At 38.9% G+C, this 17,927-nt stretch overlaps 1 protein-coding gene across 1 annotated transcript in view; it reads left to right on the top strand.

Moving 5' to 3' along the window:
• The window catches only part of LOC107589535 (calcium-activated potassium channel subunit alpha-1-like), a 287,488-nt gene that overhangs the window by 225,947 nt on the left and 43,614 nt on the right, over positions 1-17,927 (top strand). The window contains 7 exon segments of the mRNA XM_016278007.1: positions 2,268-2,377; positions 2,752-2,820; positions 4,791-4,802; positions 7,819-7,905; positions 8,034-8,110; positions 10,967-10,975; positions 13,527-13,700. Of these exon segments, the coding sequence (XP_016133493.1) occupies positions 2,268-2,377; positions 2,752-2,820; positions 4,791-4,802; positions 7,819-7,905; positions 8,034-8,110; positions 10,967-10,975; positions 13,527-13,700 (538 nt within the window).

The following is a 17,927-nucleotide window of genomic DNA, read 5'->3' as shown; positions in this document are numbered from 1 at the left end:
ATTACTTTTCATAAAAAAATTTTGAAAAAAAAAAAAAAAAAAATATATATATATATATATATATATATATATCAAGTAGCAGGTACTATTTACGCTTCTGTAATGCAAATGTAATTTCTACTGCATGCATAAATAAATAAATATTATCAACATGTTTAATGTTCAATAATCGTGAGGTAGATCCTTTAACTTTAATTGGCAACCATAACAAAGCCTCTCTAGTGGTATAGTAAATTTCTAGCAAACATTTCTTGTGCTTGTGTGTAGGCTTAAACAGCACAGGTGTTTTTGTAGGCTTTCGTCTGAAATATCTTCAGTCAGTTTCCATCAGCAATTTCACATAAGGCACAGTGATACCCAAATAAGATAACACAGACAATGTGTGAGAGTGTAAGGGCAGTCTGTCTGCTGCAGGAGCGAGGTTAGAGAGGGCCGGTGGAGTAGACAGCAACATGACTGATTTGAGTGGGCATTCAGGAAGCAGAGCAGAAGGGTGTTACCGAGAGGTGTTAATGAGACCCACACCCCAGAGACGCACACATTCACACAGCCACAAACACATTTGCATTATATCTGTTGTCCTAACTATAAATCTGTGATGTGTTGTGCCGTTCGCTACAAATAAAACCACAAGAATGTTCAGCATGAATATTTTATCTCTTCAGGTTTAACAAAAAAGCAGTAAGCAGAGGGGTTTTGGATCGGGCTCTCTAGAGGGACTGGAGGAAATAATTGTTCAGTGGGTGCGAGAGAACACGCCCGCAACACTTACATCAGCACTGACAGGCAGGGCGCAAACGCATGGGGTAATTTAGGGAGCCTGCAGTAAATGGCTGCCATCTCTTTAGGACTAAATGACAAATCTCTACCCATTAGTGCCGCCCTAAAAGATGCCTGCCCAGAATGCAAGTGCTCTTAGCCTGGCAGTGGGAAAGGGAGTCGGGCCTGGCTTTGAAAGCGTCTCTCTTGACTGTCTGTCAGACAGACGTTGGCTGGGTGAGATGGCTGGCTAATGGCAGAGTGTTTGCCTAATAGCCCTGCTGCTTATCACAGCCCCACCCGCCCCACATCCTGAGACGCATGTAATGAGAGGATGATGAAGAGACCAGCTGTGAGCTCTGACACGGGAATATGCCTGGCCTTTATTCTCGAAGTCTGACAAAGGTTGAAATGTTACAGGTGTGAAAAAATGAGAGAGCAACTTCAAAGTGTAAGGCATGTTTAAGCTGTGTTTTGCATGAATGTTATTCATGGTATGAGACTGTGCACAATGCATCTTTGGGATTATTCACCTTAGTCAGGGTAGATGCCATATGTAATTTGATGCACATGAAAACAAGGCTTTGAGGGAAAGAATTATATACCATACATTTAGTAGATACACTGCCTCATTTTCTCAACCTATGTTTTCTAGAGCTTTTTGTTCACTGGAAGATTTTTGGAAAGACATGTTTGTAAAAGGATAGTTCACCCAAAAACAGTCGTCAGTTATTTACTCTCATGTTATTCCAGAACCATAAGACTTCAGTAGTATTGATTTCAGTGCCTCCATTGAAAATCCATTACACCAAAACGTTCACACTTTAAAAAGTTCATAAAGGAATTGTAAAATTAATCTGTATGCATCAAGCAATTTAATCTAAGTCTTCTGAAGAGACACATTTACTTAATATGAAAAACAGATTAATTTAGGCTTTTATTCACATAAACACATGTACATAGTCTACATCAAATATGGTAAACAAACCTCATTGTTTTTGTTTTTTTGCATCAAACTTTCCACTTACCGTATTTAACGAGCTCTATGTATGAGTTATTGATCAGTGTTTTTATGTGAATAAAAGCCTACATTTAATCTATTCAATCTTAAAATCTTCTGAAGAGACACAATTCCTTATATAATATAAAGCAATTGTGACTTGTCAGAAGACTTGGATTAAAGTGCTTGATTCATATGGTTTTCTTTTATAATTTATTTATGGTTTGGTGGAATGGATTTTTAATAGAGACACATAAATCACTCAGGTTTCATAAAAAATATCTCAATTTGTTGATGAGCAAAAGTTTTATGGGTTTAGACAGGAAGTTGAGCAAATGATAACATGATTTTTGAGTGAACTATCCCTTTAAGTCAGATATAATTTTCTTGAGTCTTTTTGTAAAAATGTTTAAACATGTTCTGATTGCTATCTAGCCATTCCCATAAAATGAAATATGTTGTCCTCCCTGACTGTGCGTATCTGAATCCAAATGTATTTTCTGTGCAGATTGAGGAGGACACGTGGCAGAAGTATTATCTGGAGGGAGTGGCCAATGAAATGTACACTGAGTACCTGTCCAGTGCCTTTGTGGGGCTTTCATTTCCTACAGTTTGTGAGTAAGTATGCTTCTGCTCTAAAGCATGGGAGCTTTACAGCATGTCATTACTCTGTATACAAGCACATTGTAGTAAATATCATAAATTATTGCCTTTTAATATACTGCCAAATTTACTGCAGACCTGAACTATCACATGTCCTAATTTTGTTTGTCCACACTGAATGCAAAACCGTTACTTGACACAATCACAGCCAATTGGAACAGATTTGATGTTTAATGTTTAAAGCAAAATTTTGAACCAATGAGATTTCATGGTAATAGGGTCTTCTGATTGCACTAGATAAACATTAATTAGGACCATTTAATGGGTCTTATGAATTTAAATAGCTAAATGATGACTTCAGCACACTAAATGTCTATTCTTTGTTTCAGGCTGTGCTATGTGAAGCTCAAGTTGTTATTGATCGCTATTGAGTACAAGTCAGAGCAGAGGGAAAGCAGGTTTGTTCCCATTTGGTCTTCAACTCCACCATTCACAATACACTGACCAAAGAGGGGCAAAGCAGTTGTGTCCCTCATTGGTCATGTAGACCCCCTTCAGTATAGTTATCCTTTTTTACTTGCTAGACATTATGTTGTAAGAAAAGGCTGGCAGGTTTTCATCATTAAATCTCTGTGCAAGTAATCTAATCTGGTTTCAAATTGAAATCGCTCTCATTGAGACAGCAGCATGTTATGTTCTGTCACTGGAGGAAGTTCGCCTCAGCTCGACCCTCACAGCATCACAATTGCCGATCACTGTCTGTAAAAGTCACCGTGAAGCCAAAGAGCCATGACATCTGCTCAGACTCACTATGCTGTATTGATGAGGGTGTACTCTCCGAGTAAAGAGCCTTCTATCAATAGCACTCTTGTGGCATTCTGTTAAGTGACCCATTTGAACTAATAACATGAAGTACTCTGTCTCAGTAACTTCGACTTTGCCAAATCCCACCACCCCTTCCCACATCCACAACCTGTGTTCCAATGTTTCTGTACACTGTAACTCTTACTAATGCATTTTGTGTACAGTGTGTACTAATGAGTGTGGTTTAGAACACAAGTTGGCCTGAAAACACACACACCAAAATATCAGCCAGAAGACCTGGTTTTTTAATAGGGATTGGTGGTATGACAGTATATATTATGGAACACTAGAAATGTGTGTAAATATGCTACATTACCATTTATTTTACAGTAGATGGATATATTGGTTAGGACAGCTACGTGTCACAGAGCAGTCCATGCAATAAAATGTGGGATGTATGCCAAACAAGTTTAAAAAAAAAACACTTTTTTGTTTTTGCTAAGTGATATTTGTTAGGCAAAATGCAGAGTTTACAGTGGCAACATTGCAAGGAGCATTTATATGGAATGCCAATGAGTATTTTACGTATTTTAATATTTAAGGGGTATTTTAATGTGGCTCATCCAGTCAATTTAATCTTAACTATCCATTTTATAACATTAGTTTTATAGTTTTGAATCTTTTGTTTTTTATTCAGGCGTGACATAATGCAAATGTTTTTTTTTTCCCATTCAGTTGCATTGACGAAGTATGATTTTTTTTTTTTTTTTTTTAGGTTTTCCAATAAATTCAAAGTTAAAAGACAAAATTATCAAATGAGATGAATTGTATTTCTTTTGTGAAGTATTTAATTCTCTGGATTATCTCAAAATAGCTTTTAACATATGGTGATTTAATATATTAACAGTTTTCTTGTTTGTAATATATACCATTACCATGTTAAAAATGAGTCATGCTGTGATATACGATTTTGCCCATACCGCCTACCACTACCCGGTTTTGCCGTATTGTCTCTCAGAGAGATCTGTATTCAGAACAGTTATGAACTAGTTTAAATTTTTTCACTCTTTATGAATCACCTGCTAAAAGTGTAACACAGAACCTTGTTTTTCCTCAATATCACGTTATAGTGCGTGCCACTCATGTCCAGTATTCTTCGTGACAACACACGCAACGAACGACTGTAAAACTAAAGTTATTTTTTACTGTCACTCGGTGTAATACAGTTCCTATAATTTGATTACTTTCTAATGGATGGCTGTTAAACTTTGGTTAATAACTTTACCAAACCTCACATAATGGCAAAACCTTTAGAGGGCACAACATTATACTTTAGTGTAACTCTCAATTTGGTGTCCTGGGCTGGTCTAAACTTGGAAGCGCACTTTGGGATTTAGACCATAATATTTCCTTTGTAGGACAGACGAGTTAACCAATGTGAAGCGGGTTTTTTTGGGGGGGGGGTTTTATGATGAAAGTGACTGTTTTGCCCTCTACTTTGGAGATTGACTGATTTTTTTTTTTCATTTTCTGATCTTAATGTGCAGATACAGATGACTGACACCTCGCCTCCTTTTTTTTCCCAGTCTATGTATGATTTATAATGTTTTCTTGTTGTTTGCAGAAGCAGAAAGCGGTATGCCCTCTTCATTATCTCACCCCTCTACACTTTAGATCAACTGTGGGAGAAAAACTTAAGGATATTGTTCCACCTCCCTCTCAAAAATGGCCAAAATCTCTCGCTATCTCTCTTATTGTGATTCTCTTTGTGCTTAATGCACTAACTTCTTTGCAGGCAGAGAGAGTAGTTACTATTGTTTGATTCACTTGTTTCTTCGTCTGTGCTTTTCACATATCAACACAGCATTTATCCACTCCATGTTCATTCGTCTCTGTTTTTTTGTTCTCGACTTCCTCTATTCTCCTTTCCTTTTTGATTATTTTTCAGTGTTCATCAGCTGCAAATCATTTCTGCCCGTGTCTTTTTCAGCGTTGTGCTCTCCATGTGAACAGTACTTGGGTTTTATTTTTATTTTTTTTGTAATGCACCAAGAAAAGTGCCCTAATAGGAAAACCGCTGTACTCAGTGCATTATATATCAGAAAATACTAGTGTTTGTCCATTAAGAACTGATGTGTCTCAATATGGCAAGTTTTAATTCGGCAGTAATAAACGCTAAACACTGATTGGTTAGTAAAGGCCACACTATTCATGGCGACCATCTTTGCCTTTTCTGTCATTACCACTCTAACACTGTATTGCGTTTGTATGTCTCTGTGTGTTGGAGCGACTGATTTGTATTTGTGTGTGTGATGCTGATTCTGACGAGTGCGAGTGTGTGACTGAATGGTCGATCAGTGTGTGTGTTTGTCTGGAACTAACTATCATCATGTCCCCAAATGCCTGTGCGTCTCTGAGTAGATGTTTATGAAGTGAGGTCACTTCCTGTCAGTTTGGTGTTCTATACAACAATCCAACTGCACAGAAGTTACTGCAACAGTTTGCATCTACGTGCCGCTGTGCGATGGCTGCACCTGCTCTCTTTTAGATGTGCCCTTGGTTGTGATGCTCTTGGTAACCGCATGCCCGTATGCTCTGTCAAGTGTTGTGTGATGCTTGCTTTGTTTCCCATAATATGAGGTTTGGTCTGAACGGAAGCCTATGTTTCCATGCAATCGGTCTGTGATCAGCCCATTGCATAAGTGTCAAACGGTGTGAAAATCTCAAATTTGGGGAGCAATGTGTGCGAGTATCTCAGTGAATGAGTCTGTTTGTATTCATCTTCTGAACAGCATGTCAAATGTGCTGCTTCTCGCTAAGGGGGCTATTTAATCAGATATAAAGCTCAGTGATAAATAACCCAGCACAATGATTTCATGCAAGACAGAGCGCTTTTGACATTTTCATTACTTGACCAACCAATATGCTTTATGATGGATTAAATCCCCCTCTTTTGGCCTTCATTTCTGATGAAGTAGTTATTTAGACGAGCCCAGAGGAAAGGATTTTGATAGACTGCATGTATCAAATGGTATTTAAGTATATGGATTTTTCAGAGCCAATGATGCTGGCCACCATTTTGAGTGTGGAATAATAGGATGGTCTTTCATGTACCTTTCCCTTTCGTCTGGGCTCTCTGGCCTTGGCGCTCTTGTCAGACTGGGCATTTGTCAAGTGTTGTAGCCACCACTCAATTCATTGACGATTCCTAACAAATGGCAACCTTTGATGGCTATGTTGTGTTGTCTTGTCTCTGTCTAATTAATGGGGAATGATACAGTGGTTCAGCAGTGGCTCTGTCTACACTGCTGAACCTCTACAGTTACAAACCAGACTCCCTAAAAAAAAAAAAGGCAGAAGCTGACATTAGATTCATAAACATCAAAAAATTCCTCGCCCACCAAGGGAAGTCACAGAGACACTGACAGCGCTAGCTTAGGTTTGACAGCGACTGGTATTTGTTCACAATAGCCTGGGATTGATCAATTGCTAGGAGCCAAAACCCAGAGCAAAGGTTGCGTCAACCAAAACAATTCTGTCATTTACTGAATTTGATTCAGAATGCTTTGTCTTTTTGATATTAAAAAGAAAAAAATGAAACCTATCAGTTTTCATTTTACAATTGGCATCTTTACATGTTTTGTATGTAAACACTACCATTCAAAAAGATAAAAAAATTAGTACTTTTATTCAGCAATGCATTACATTGATCAAAAGTGACAGTAAAGACTTTTACATTGTTACAAAATGTCATATTTCATAAAAAATAAATAAAATATTAAGCAGCAAAAGGTACTCCCAGGTAAAACAAAAAGTGTTAATATTGGCTAGCAAGATGATATGACATGCAGTTCGTCATATCTGTATATAATAGTCAGTAACGTTAAACATGACAAATAAAAATACAAAATATCAGAGAAACCTTACAATTCAGTCTGTCAGAGTAACAGATACTGATTATTGGTGGCATAGAGTCAGTGCTTATTTTTTTTATTAGGTTACACAACAGCAATAATAAAAGTAATAACCATGGCTTATTAGCTGATGCTACGAATGTAATGGTAACAATATTACCATTTTTGGAAATAAAAGAGTATAAAAGAGTTTTGGAATTCCGCTTTCTTGTTAAACTGCATGGCTTGTGTTGGCTTAGTTATGCTGTTGCCACAGTTTCAGAGACCCGGGATGCACCTTGGTGGGCTGGTCATTCCCTTGCTTTCCACTGCACTAAAGAAGGAATTAAATTGCGCTTCTGTGTGGCGATAGACCTCACACCATGAGTTTCTGAAGGCCTGTCGACCAGAACGCCTAGACTGTTTCCGCCCCAATTTTAATTCTTTCTTTTATCTCATCACCAAGACTAATTAAGTATAAGAAAGAAAAAAAAAGAATTAAAATGGGCTGGTCATTCTGTTGTGTACTGTACTGTATTTGTGTGAAACCAAGTGGCCTAAGCATTATTTTTGAATAGGTCCCTTTCCCTGCAGTATTTTTTGACAAAAGTACAATTCCAGTATCAAAATTTGATGCAGTATATGCATGTTTTCTCATCAGTCTTTTCAACACGTGTACCATTCCTCTTGATTAGAGTGTTGAATGTGCAAGGTTGATTTTTATGTTAATGACAATGACCCTTTTTTCTGACTGAACAGTATTCTGATCAACCCGGGAAATCACGTTAAGATGCAGGAGGGGACTTTGGGATTCTTTATCGCCAGTGATGCCAAAGAAGTGAAAAGGTAATCATCTCTTCAATCCATCAAAATTACTTGTGCTCTTGAATTTAATTTGTAATTTTTAAATACAAGTGAAAACTGAAAGGGCACACTTGAAGCAGAATGTTCAGTTCTTTACTGTCTTTCTTCAGAGCATTTTTCTACTGCAAAGCATGTCATGATGACATCACAGATCCCAAAAGGATTAAAAAGTGTGGCTGCAAGAGAAGTAAGTACACCCGACCATCCCTCGCCTCATGTCTGAACGGAAAGTGTCTGCCGACTCTTTTTCACTTTGTAGGCCACTGCTACGTTGTGTAACATGTCTTGAATTGTAGGTTGTTGTTTTTTTGGAAAAGTTACATATTGTAAATAAAATAATAGGCTGATGTCAGACTCAAAAAACAAAAACAAACAAACAAACAAAAAACACTTGCAAGGCAGCAAACAAATCTGATTTTGTTTTTTAAGTTCAGTTTTGCTTTTCTACTCGCATATTATGTACAAAAACCAAATCCAACTTTGCATTAATATTAAGTTGTTAGCAACAACTTTCTTTATTACTGTAGTGCTTACACTTGAAAAGAGCCAATCGTTTAACAACCCCCCCCCCCCCCTTTTTTTTTTCAACTACTTGAATTTTATGACTCCCATGGCCTTATAGGATAGTAAAGTGTAAATCAGATGTATGCTGCTGAATCTTAGCAGAAACAGTAGGTCATCTTGAGTATTTTCACATACTTTTTGATAAATACTGCGACACACTCATTTAATCATGTGCAGCTATAACTGATTAAAAACACTACCATTCAAAAGGGTAAGATTTTTAAAGAAATAAATGCTTTTATTTAGAAAATACCCAATGATAATTTACTGTCATCAAAAGTGACAGTAAAGACTTTTATATTACCAACAACAACAAAAAAAAATCAGTTTTTTAACTTAAATTATCCTTGAAAAAAATATTAAGTAGCAAAACTATCATTTCAACACTGATAATAAAAATAAATGTTTGTTGCGCAATGAATCAGCATATTAGAATGATTAGAATGATTTCTGAAGGATCATGTGACACTGAAGACTAAGCTAAAAATTCAGCTTTGCATCACAGGAATAAATTACATTTTAAAATATATTCAAAAATATTGAAAATATTATTTTCAATTGTACTTACATTTCACAGTGTTATTGTTGTAACTTTATTTTTGATCAAATAAATGTAGCCTTGGTGAGCATAAGAGACTTCTTTCAGAAAATAAAAACAAAATCATATCGACCCTAAGCTTTTTGACAGCAGTGTAAAGAAGATGAGACCATTTGCAATTCAGCATGCAAATAGATGTAATGGAGATAACCGATTGCAATTCAGAATGAAAATATTACAGTGATGTCATCACAGTTGTTTCCATTTTGAATGATAGTGTTCAGCTGTCAGTGGAAGATTTTCACACTTTAGTCTTCAATTTCTTAATGTGTGAAAAAATTGATGTCATGTCTAAGACCACAATTATCTACAAAACACATTGCTGCCTTGCAATCACTATAAAAAGATGGGCAAAATTAGTAGAGCCCCTAAGGTGCTCTACTAATTTCACTTTGAGAACAACCATATGAAAGAATAAGGAGAAAGCAATGAACTGTAGAAAAGGAGGGATAAAGATGACAAGGTGAAAGAGTGAGACTCTTGAGGAAAGCCAGTCATCAGCATGCTAATGGTGGAGAGAGATACAGATGTAGAGAGGGAATGACATGATTAGCAGGGTTGAAGAGAGAGGCTGTCAGCTCATGGTGGCGTCAGTAGGGGAGAGGCAGAGGTAATGACACCAGTCAGGTGGAAAAACAAAAGGCAAGAGCAGCTTAGCCCACCCTCGCCAGACACACCGAAAACACACTCCTGGCTCAGGATCATTTTACCAATCATATCCACCCTGTTTACCCAGAACGCCCAGTGCAAGTGCCGGTCGGACGCACCACTGTCATGTCCCGCTGCCTCAGCCCGGTGAAAACACTTTCTGACAGGAAGGCACTGAAGTAGAAGAGAGATTAAAAGCTCAGAGTGTAGTCCACTGTCAGAGCAGCTCCTGCAGACATTTATATCATTTGATAGAAATATATTTCCTTAAACACCCTATTAATTATATATACATGCGGCAACACCTACATGTTTGTTTTCATTTGCTAATCTTGGCTTCATAGAATGAAGCAATATTTATGTTAAGTAGAGCATGCATTAACATTAATGTTGGAATGATGCATTGTTATTACGTGACCTATATAAGCATTTGTCCAAACCAGTTAGCCACAAGATGAATAATTCAGATTCATTCCCAGTGACCTTTCACTGTGCACACTTAAACAGCTGCAAACCCTTGTTTATTTATTTATTTTTATGTTTATGTGTACATCTACATCATTTGAAAATGATATATGTTGTTTCAGATGATGCACTTTGACAACACTTAGACTCTCTTTTTTATTTTTTATGTTTCGAAGTCTCTTATGCTCACCGAGGCTGCATTAGTTTAATCGAAAATACAGTAAAAAAAAGTAATATTGTGAAATATTATAACAATTTAAAATAACTGTTTTCTGTTTGGCAAAGCTGATTTTTGAATGAATGAATGTAAAAATATTTTTTTTCAGCATCATTACTTTAGTCTTTTGTGTCACATGATCCTCCAGAAGTCATTCTAATATGATGATTTGCTGCTCAAGAAGCATTTCTTATTATAATCAATGTCGAAAACAGTTGTGCTGCTTAATATTTTTGTGGAAACTGTGATACTTCCAAAACCCCAAACTTTTACACAGTGGCTAAAATATATATATATATATACATATACATTTTTTTCTCTTTTGTTTTCACCCCAATTAAATGTTTTTGATTATATGCACCCTCCCAAAACCGAATGTCACCTAAGAAGAGGCCAGTAGCCTTACAGTAAAGGAGATGAGGTTTCCATTGCTGTAATGGAAGGTTGTGTTCTTTTATTTCACCCTTTATGGTCATTGACATACTTCTTGATGTATTTTCTTCCTTGCTGCCTTGGAATACCGCCTCTTTATTTAAACCTCTCACTGGTAGTGACATATTGTGAGTAAAAACGGGTTTCCTGTGGCCAGAGTACAGTCTGACTGTCTGACTGTCTCACTCTGATAATAGTTCTATATATCTATATCTATATATATGTTGCATGTATCAGTCTAGCTGCTGCATCCCTCCTACACCTCATCTCTCCACTGTCCTCAGCCCAAAACAATACAGCAGAATTTACTGGCCTCAAAATGACCCAGTCCTGACCCCCTACAATCCAGTCTTTAACAGGAGAGAACAATGAGGCCGTGACCAATAACACAATTCCTCCCAAAGATTTACTCACAGCACCATTCTGAAATCGGAGATTCATTTCAAAGGTTGTTTGACCCTTCAGAAACTCAATGAAACCCAAAATGGCTAGATTCATGATCATGACAATCTGAAAAGTCAAACAAACCGATTGATTTTGCTACTATTAGTCATGGACTTCACGAGTGCCAAGGGGGGAGGTTAAGTCCACTTGAATCTGTCCCCTCACTGTCAGAGGCAATTTTGCATGCTGCTGTATTTTCAGCTCTGTGGGAAGTTCTTCAAATTCTTAGGCTTAACGAGCATCGTCTCCAAAACACAATCAAAACAATCTGGTCTCCCTCTTGCCTACAGCCTCCCCTTTGTCTCCACCGCCCGGCCCCTGCCCAGCCTGTCTACACGACACAACAACCATCAGCAGAATTGAAATGTTCTGCATTTCAATTCTTTTCAGTAGTTGGGTCCTTTTTTACTCACTGCCCTCACTGATAGGTGCATCTCAACGTTAGGCGCATGGTGGTGTTGACCTTTGCTATACACAACGTTGGCCACTAGATGCCACTGTAGTTCCACAAATTAGATGGGAACCGAATGGGAACACTGAGGTCCTCATAAACCTATTTAGCAAGATTGCTATCAGCCAATGTGCAATGTAGGGTCTTTTTACTTGTCACCTAGGTTTCTTTATGTAGGTCTCCCCAAGGAGCCATGGTGTTGTTTGCTTTATATTGGTTTACAGATGGAGGTGTGTTTGTTTTAAGTATTTTAAGCATGCAAGGCTTCACTGTATCTAATATTACTCCTTTTCTTGTAAGAATAAGCTCAAAATAGGCTATTATGTGCATACGTAAAGCTTGCAAATATGTTCCTGTCCATTAGTATTTTAACATACGATGCAGCCTGCTTTGAATTATGGGACGTTGTAGGGTGAGGACAGATGTTAGGGGTGCTGAGAGCATTCTTGCTAAATTGGGTTGTCCTGTTAAAGAGGCTTCGGTGATTAGGCTCTCTGTGTAGTCATGTTCAGTCACTCACATCATCATGTCTTGTGTCTCTTCCGCCCTCCATTTCTCACTGACTAACATAACCACATGCTATGTACTCCGATGAATGTCAACCCTCAAACTCTGAAGCGACATATTTCAGCATGAAATTAAGTAGAAGCCCCAATGCTGCATGTTTTTACATTGCCTTAATCTGTTTCAGCCCTGTAAACAGTTGACCGGGCTGCCGTTTCAAGAGATACGAACACGGTCGCCTCCCACTGCATGCCTGTTCTTCTTAATTTCAGCTATTCTGCATGGTTCTATGCGAATAACAGCCCCTGAGGTTATGGCTCTAAAGGCCAAGTCATTTACCGTATTCTCTTTCCAGCATACAACTGAAATTGGCCTCTTAATTCGGGCTCATAACCTCAGATGGAAGTCAAAAGCAGGCTTTTCCCTGTGGATTGTTTGCTCTTTTGAGGGTGCCAGACTTGATTATGGTCCGTTAGCGAGGTGGCACCGGGAGAATGCATACCAAGGACTGTTTTTAGTCCGATTCACAGCAATCAAATGCTGCTATAGTCTCTCACCACAGCTCCTTTGAGAGCCAAAAAAAAATGCATACATACACTCCACGCACTGTATGTTTGAATCAAATGCGCAATGCATGTGAAAGCATCTTCTAATCAGGGGCCGAAGAAATAGCATATTGGCATGTTACCACACAAATATCCCAACCAATCCCTGATTGAGCAGAGTTTGACCAACAGAATAGAGTGCTGACGTTAGAGCCTGTAGCACGTTGTGATGCCGATAACCTGCTGCTGCATGATGGGATACAGGTACGTGATCCTCTCTTTTAGATACAGAGGATGTTATCCAAAGAGGCTGCTGAACACATTCACTCATTCCTCTCTGCCTGAATGTCCCTTGCCCCAACCCCTGATCATATTGTCATATCTGACCTTTTATGACATGATCAGCCTTAGGGCACAGCTTGACCCCAATGAGACGACTGCTTCCTGCCTAAACAAGCCCTCTATTAGACGTTTTCAAAGTTCAATTTGGTATGAATCTTCAAATTCGGGTCGAACTTCACTTCTGCTGTGTGAACGAAATCAGAAGCATATTTCAAGCAGGAGCGCAGTGGTCCATCTGCGGGTCAAGTCTGTCAGTGCTTGCTGCTAAGGCATTGCACTTTCTGTTTCTGTTTTTGAAAAAGTTACCTTCAGACTTCCCTGGTTGAAAAACTCTTTTGATCCTTGCCATTAACCTGCTGCTTTCCTCTCCTCTCATCCAACACATGACTGTAGCCAAGATGTCCGTCTACAAGCGAATGAAACTGGCATGTTGTTTTGATTGCGGGCACTCTGAGCGCGACTGCTCGTGCATGTCAGGCAGTGTACATAGTAACATGGACAGTCTTCAGAGGGCCTTCCCACTTTCTTCTGTCTCTGTTCATGATTGCTCAACCAGTTTACGTGCCTGTAAGTTTGATCTCCAAACCACATGCCGTTCGATGTCCGTGACTTGAGTGTGAGTGTGCGTGTACGTAAGTGCGCGCGTGTCTGTGCCGTGTTTCATGTGCTGTGTGTTTCGTTCCTCCATTATTTCCAGATATGTGGCGTATTGGTTGGTACACTAGTACATATTCTTTTTTGTTTGGTGAATTGGTGGTAGTTGAAGTGACGTGGCTTCTCTGTGTTAGTGCTGCAGTAGGTGCAGTAGGACTGTATTAGCGCATGCTGTGTTAGTGGAGCACTTGTGTGGTGCTGGTGACCTTTATGCAGTCACTGTTTTGGTGTTTACACTTTTAAATGGCGGGTGTACATGTATCTGTTAAATAACTGTATGATGTGCTTTTAATCGAAACATCTATGGGCTAATTGTGTACATTGACACTAATGATGTTTTGACAATGTTTTCATGTTCATGTGATTTTTGAAGACCTTCTTCAGATTAAGGAAGATGCATGGCTAACTGTTTTTTCCCCCCCAGGTTCAAACACTGGATACCCACAATCCTTTGGTCTTTGAATTTTGAATGTGCTCCGTTATTGCAGGCCATCTTGCCCAATTTAAAGCATTAGAAACAAGCAAACGTCGATCTCACTGCTCAAGATCCCTTTTGACTATATTTGTTCACTGAGCAAAATTGGAAGGATATCAGTAAATGAAATGTCCATTATTTACTAAAATCATGTTTAATTTGCATGCCAAATGCTAGATTGTGGTTGAAAGGGATTTTTAGTGAGATTCTTCTGTTCATAGACTGTAAGAATATACTGGCAATGTCTTTTCTGCTATTCTTGGAAAATCATGTTTTACAACCGCAAGCCATTAATGCCTCCACCATTTCCACTGGCTGAAATAAAACCTCTTCCTTCAGTAAAAATCACATTTAGGTGCAACTGAAAAAACACGTCAAACTCTCCCCCTTTCCACAGGATCTGATCTTCCTCGATGATTTTCTCTTAGCCAGCAATCAGGGGAGAAAAAGTCAATGTGCTTTATTTAATGCCTTGTATACCACAGTGGGACTGTCAGGCTCAATGGGAAAGTTAAAAAGAGATCTCCTGACAGGAACTCAATTGAGATGGCGGTGACTCAGGCTATTGGATGAGGTCAGATGACTGAAGCAGTTAGTTGTGTAAAGGACAGCGCCGAACAGGGGTCTTCTCATTAAGCCGTAGCAGATGTGAAATACTAAAGCGTCTGTCAATTAGGAATGGCAGCGGTGCGACCTACTATAAAAGCAAGGGTCCGTTCAAGCGATCGCATTTCCTCTACAACTGCCTTCTGACTGTTCACCACATCAGCTTAGATTAGCATCAAACCCTATGATGAGGTTGACTTTGTGTCTTGTGTTTTGGTCTGTGGTGACATCCCTGGATACCAGTTACTGGTCATTACATAGTTACTGATCTCTTCACGTAGCATCATCCTTCGTTGGTTTTTGCTGCTGCCGTTTTTTCTGAATTTAGTACATTTTGCCAAGGCTGACAGCTAATGCCAGCTGCGGCTTTGTTTTGACTCTCCCATCGGTTTCGTCTCAGATCTAGCATTACATCTCTGTGATGAGGAATTCACAGAGTTCCTCCATCTGACTTTGATTTTGCTCAGTCAATAATGATTTTCTGATGAAATTCTCAGAGCACGTCATCACGTTATTGACCTTGTTCTGAATATTTGCAATTTGGCATTGTTTTTGTGTGTATCAGGGTTATTATAGTTAGCTAAAACTAAAATTAAAACCATAAAATAAATGTTAACTGAATTTTAATTTTTTTTATTTCAGCTTGTTGGCAAGGCAACATTTCTCATTTTAATTTAGTTTAACTTGAAGTACAAAAATAACTAAAAACTAAAATTGAGATGCTTTTAATAATAAAAAATAAAAATGACGAACAACAACATTACTAAAACGTTAACTAAATCCGAAATGAAATCGGAAAATTCAAACGATTCAAAATATGAATAAAAAATATAATAGTATCTCATTAATACTAACATAACACTGGTGTGTGTGTATATATTTAATATGTATATTTTTTCTATATACTGTAGTTTATTTTCATTTATATTTGTTTTGTGGACATGTTTCACACCGCAAGTAATTTATTACCTTTATTTAAAAAGCAACTGTGGCTTCCCCAGTGGCTACAACTTCCATTTGTATGTCTATTTTATGGCAGTTTTCCCAAAAAATATGATTTTGTTCTTTTGAACACGTGGGGCAGAAGTGCTACCTTATTTTTGTGCTATTTTCTGACTTTTTGCATCAATTCAATTTGCAACTTTCACAACTAAACTGACGATTTAGTGGCACTCTCCACTAAATTGCAGATTATGTGTTCCCACACCCCAAATGTGTCCGAAAGCATAAATATCATCACATCCCTGTGCTAGGCATGATATGGTGGTCTTATACCTGCACATTATAGTAGCCCAGTTATTGCTGAAATAAATACTACTCCCCTGGATGCAGTAATTTTGCTGAATGCATGAAACGCGTGGCAGTAAATGCACTCTGTCTTACAAAAGTAATGTTTGCTGATGGGTGCTTTCTCAAACAGCGCTCGTGCAATTTTTGTTCTGATTCTGTGCATGCATCACTCAGGATGGTAATGCCAAAACCAGACAAAGAATTATTAGTATGAAAATGAGATGCGTGAGAAGTCGACACTATGTCTTTCTTGCGCTCCTTTGGCTGCAGTCAAAGCCCAGAGAGACATTGACAAGGAGTAGGGAGCAATGGAGCACTCATTATAGCTTTGGTGCACTGCACACTATTAAGAAGAGTTTGTTATCGCTGCAAGTGCAGGCTTTAGGGAGCAAATATCCTGAACGAGTGAGTTAGCTGCCTCCGCTCTAAGTTACAATGACAATAACAGTCCCTCCGCACCCCCTGCCGAGACTTATCCCCTCATTACACGAGCTTTAAAGACTCTCAAGGTGCTCGGCATCACAAAGGGTATTAATTCCTGTTTTGAGCCTTCACAAGGAAGTTTCCAGCAGGGCAATCTTAGACATGTCTGTTTTGTAAACAACAGTCGCCTGGCACACTGAGAGGGGTTGCGGCTTTTTGGATTTTTTTCCTTCTCTTTTTCCTGTCCTCCTGCCTGCTCTGGTTGGTTATGGAGTTTGCCGAGGACGTGACGATCGTGGCGGGGCGGGGTGGCGCAGCCCAGAGAGTGGATCTTGTCCACTCCTTGCAGGGTGGAACTCAGCACCGTCGGCTCTTATGCAGCCTGACATGAAAATTATGTTTGCATTTTCATTTCTCCAGCTTAGCTGGTGTGTCATGAAACTCAACCTGACAGTTCCTTACCACCAGGCAGGAGCAGGGCCGGTCATCCCCTCCACCGTGTAGGACAGATGCTAGCCAGAGAGTCGGCCGACTCTTCCTGGGCCCGCAGATCACAAGCGACATATGCCAGGACCGGCACGGGGACCCTGCTTGAGCGCTTGTGTCACCGCCCTGCCCTGGGCCTGCGCCGTGACCTTTATGGCATCAGATACAGTACTCATAACGAAAGATGAGACTTGTAACGATGGGGGCAGCAATACAAGAGCAGCCTACATGCATCCAAAATATCCTGCATTATGATTATCTGCAACAAACCTGGATACATACAGTTTGATATGCAACATATGACTTAAAGTCAACATGAAATTAAAATTAAAACTATTTACCTGCTTAATATGCATTCCAGGTTAATTAAAACAAAATCTGCAATATTAGTTCTTTTAAAATATTGTAATATTAAATATGCCCCAAATGTGTCCGAAAGCATAAATATCATCACATCCCTGTGCTAGGCATGATATGGTGGTCTTATACCTGCACATTATAGTAGCCCAGTTATTGCTGAAATAAATACTACTCCCCTGGATGCAGTAATTTTGCTGAATGCATGAAACGCGTGGCAGTAAATGCACTCTGTCTTACAAAAGTAATGTTTGCTGATGGGTGCTTTCTCAAACAGCGCTCGTGCAATTTTTGTTCTGATTCTGTGCATGCATCACTCAGGATGGTAATGCCAAAACCAGACAAAGAATTATTAGTATGAAAATGAGATGCGTGAGAAGTCGACACTATGTCTTTCTTGCGCTCCTTTGGCTGCAGTCAAAGCCCAGAGAGACATTGACAAGGAGTAGGGAGCAATGGAGCACTCATTATAGCTCTGGTGCACTGCACACTATTAAGAAGAG

This window comes from Sinocyclocheilus grahami, unplaced genomic scaffold, assembly GCF_001515645.1.
Source record: "Sinocyclocheilus grahami isolate Dianchi unplaced genomic scaffold, SAMN03320097.WGS_v1.1 scaffold117.1, whole genome shotgun sequence".
Lineage (NCBI taxonomy): Eukaryota > Metazoa > Chordata > Actinopteri > Cypriniformes > Cyprinidae > Sinocyclocheilus > Sinocyclocheilus grahami.
Note: the sequence above shows the minus strand (reverse complement) of the source record. Positions and strands in the feature narration are given on the sequence as shown.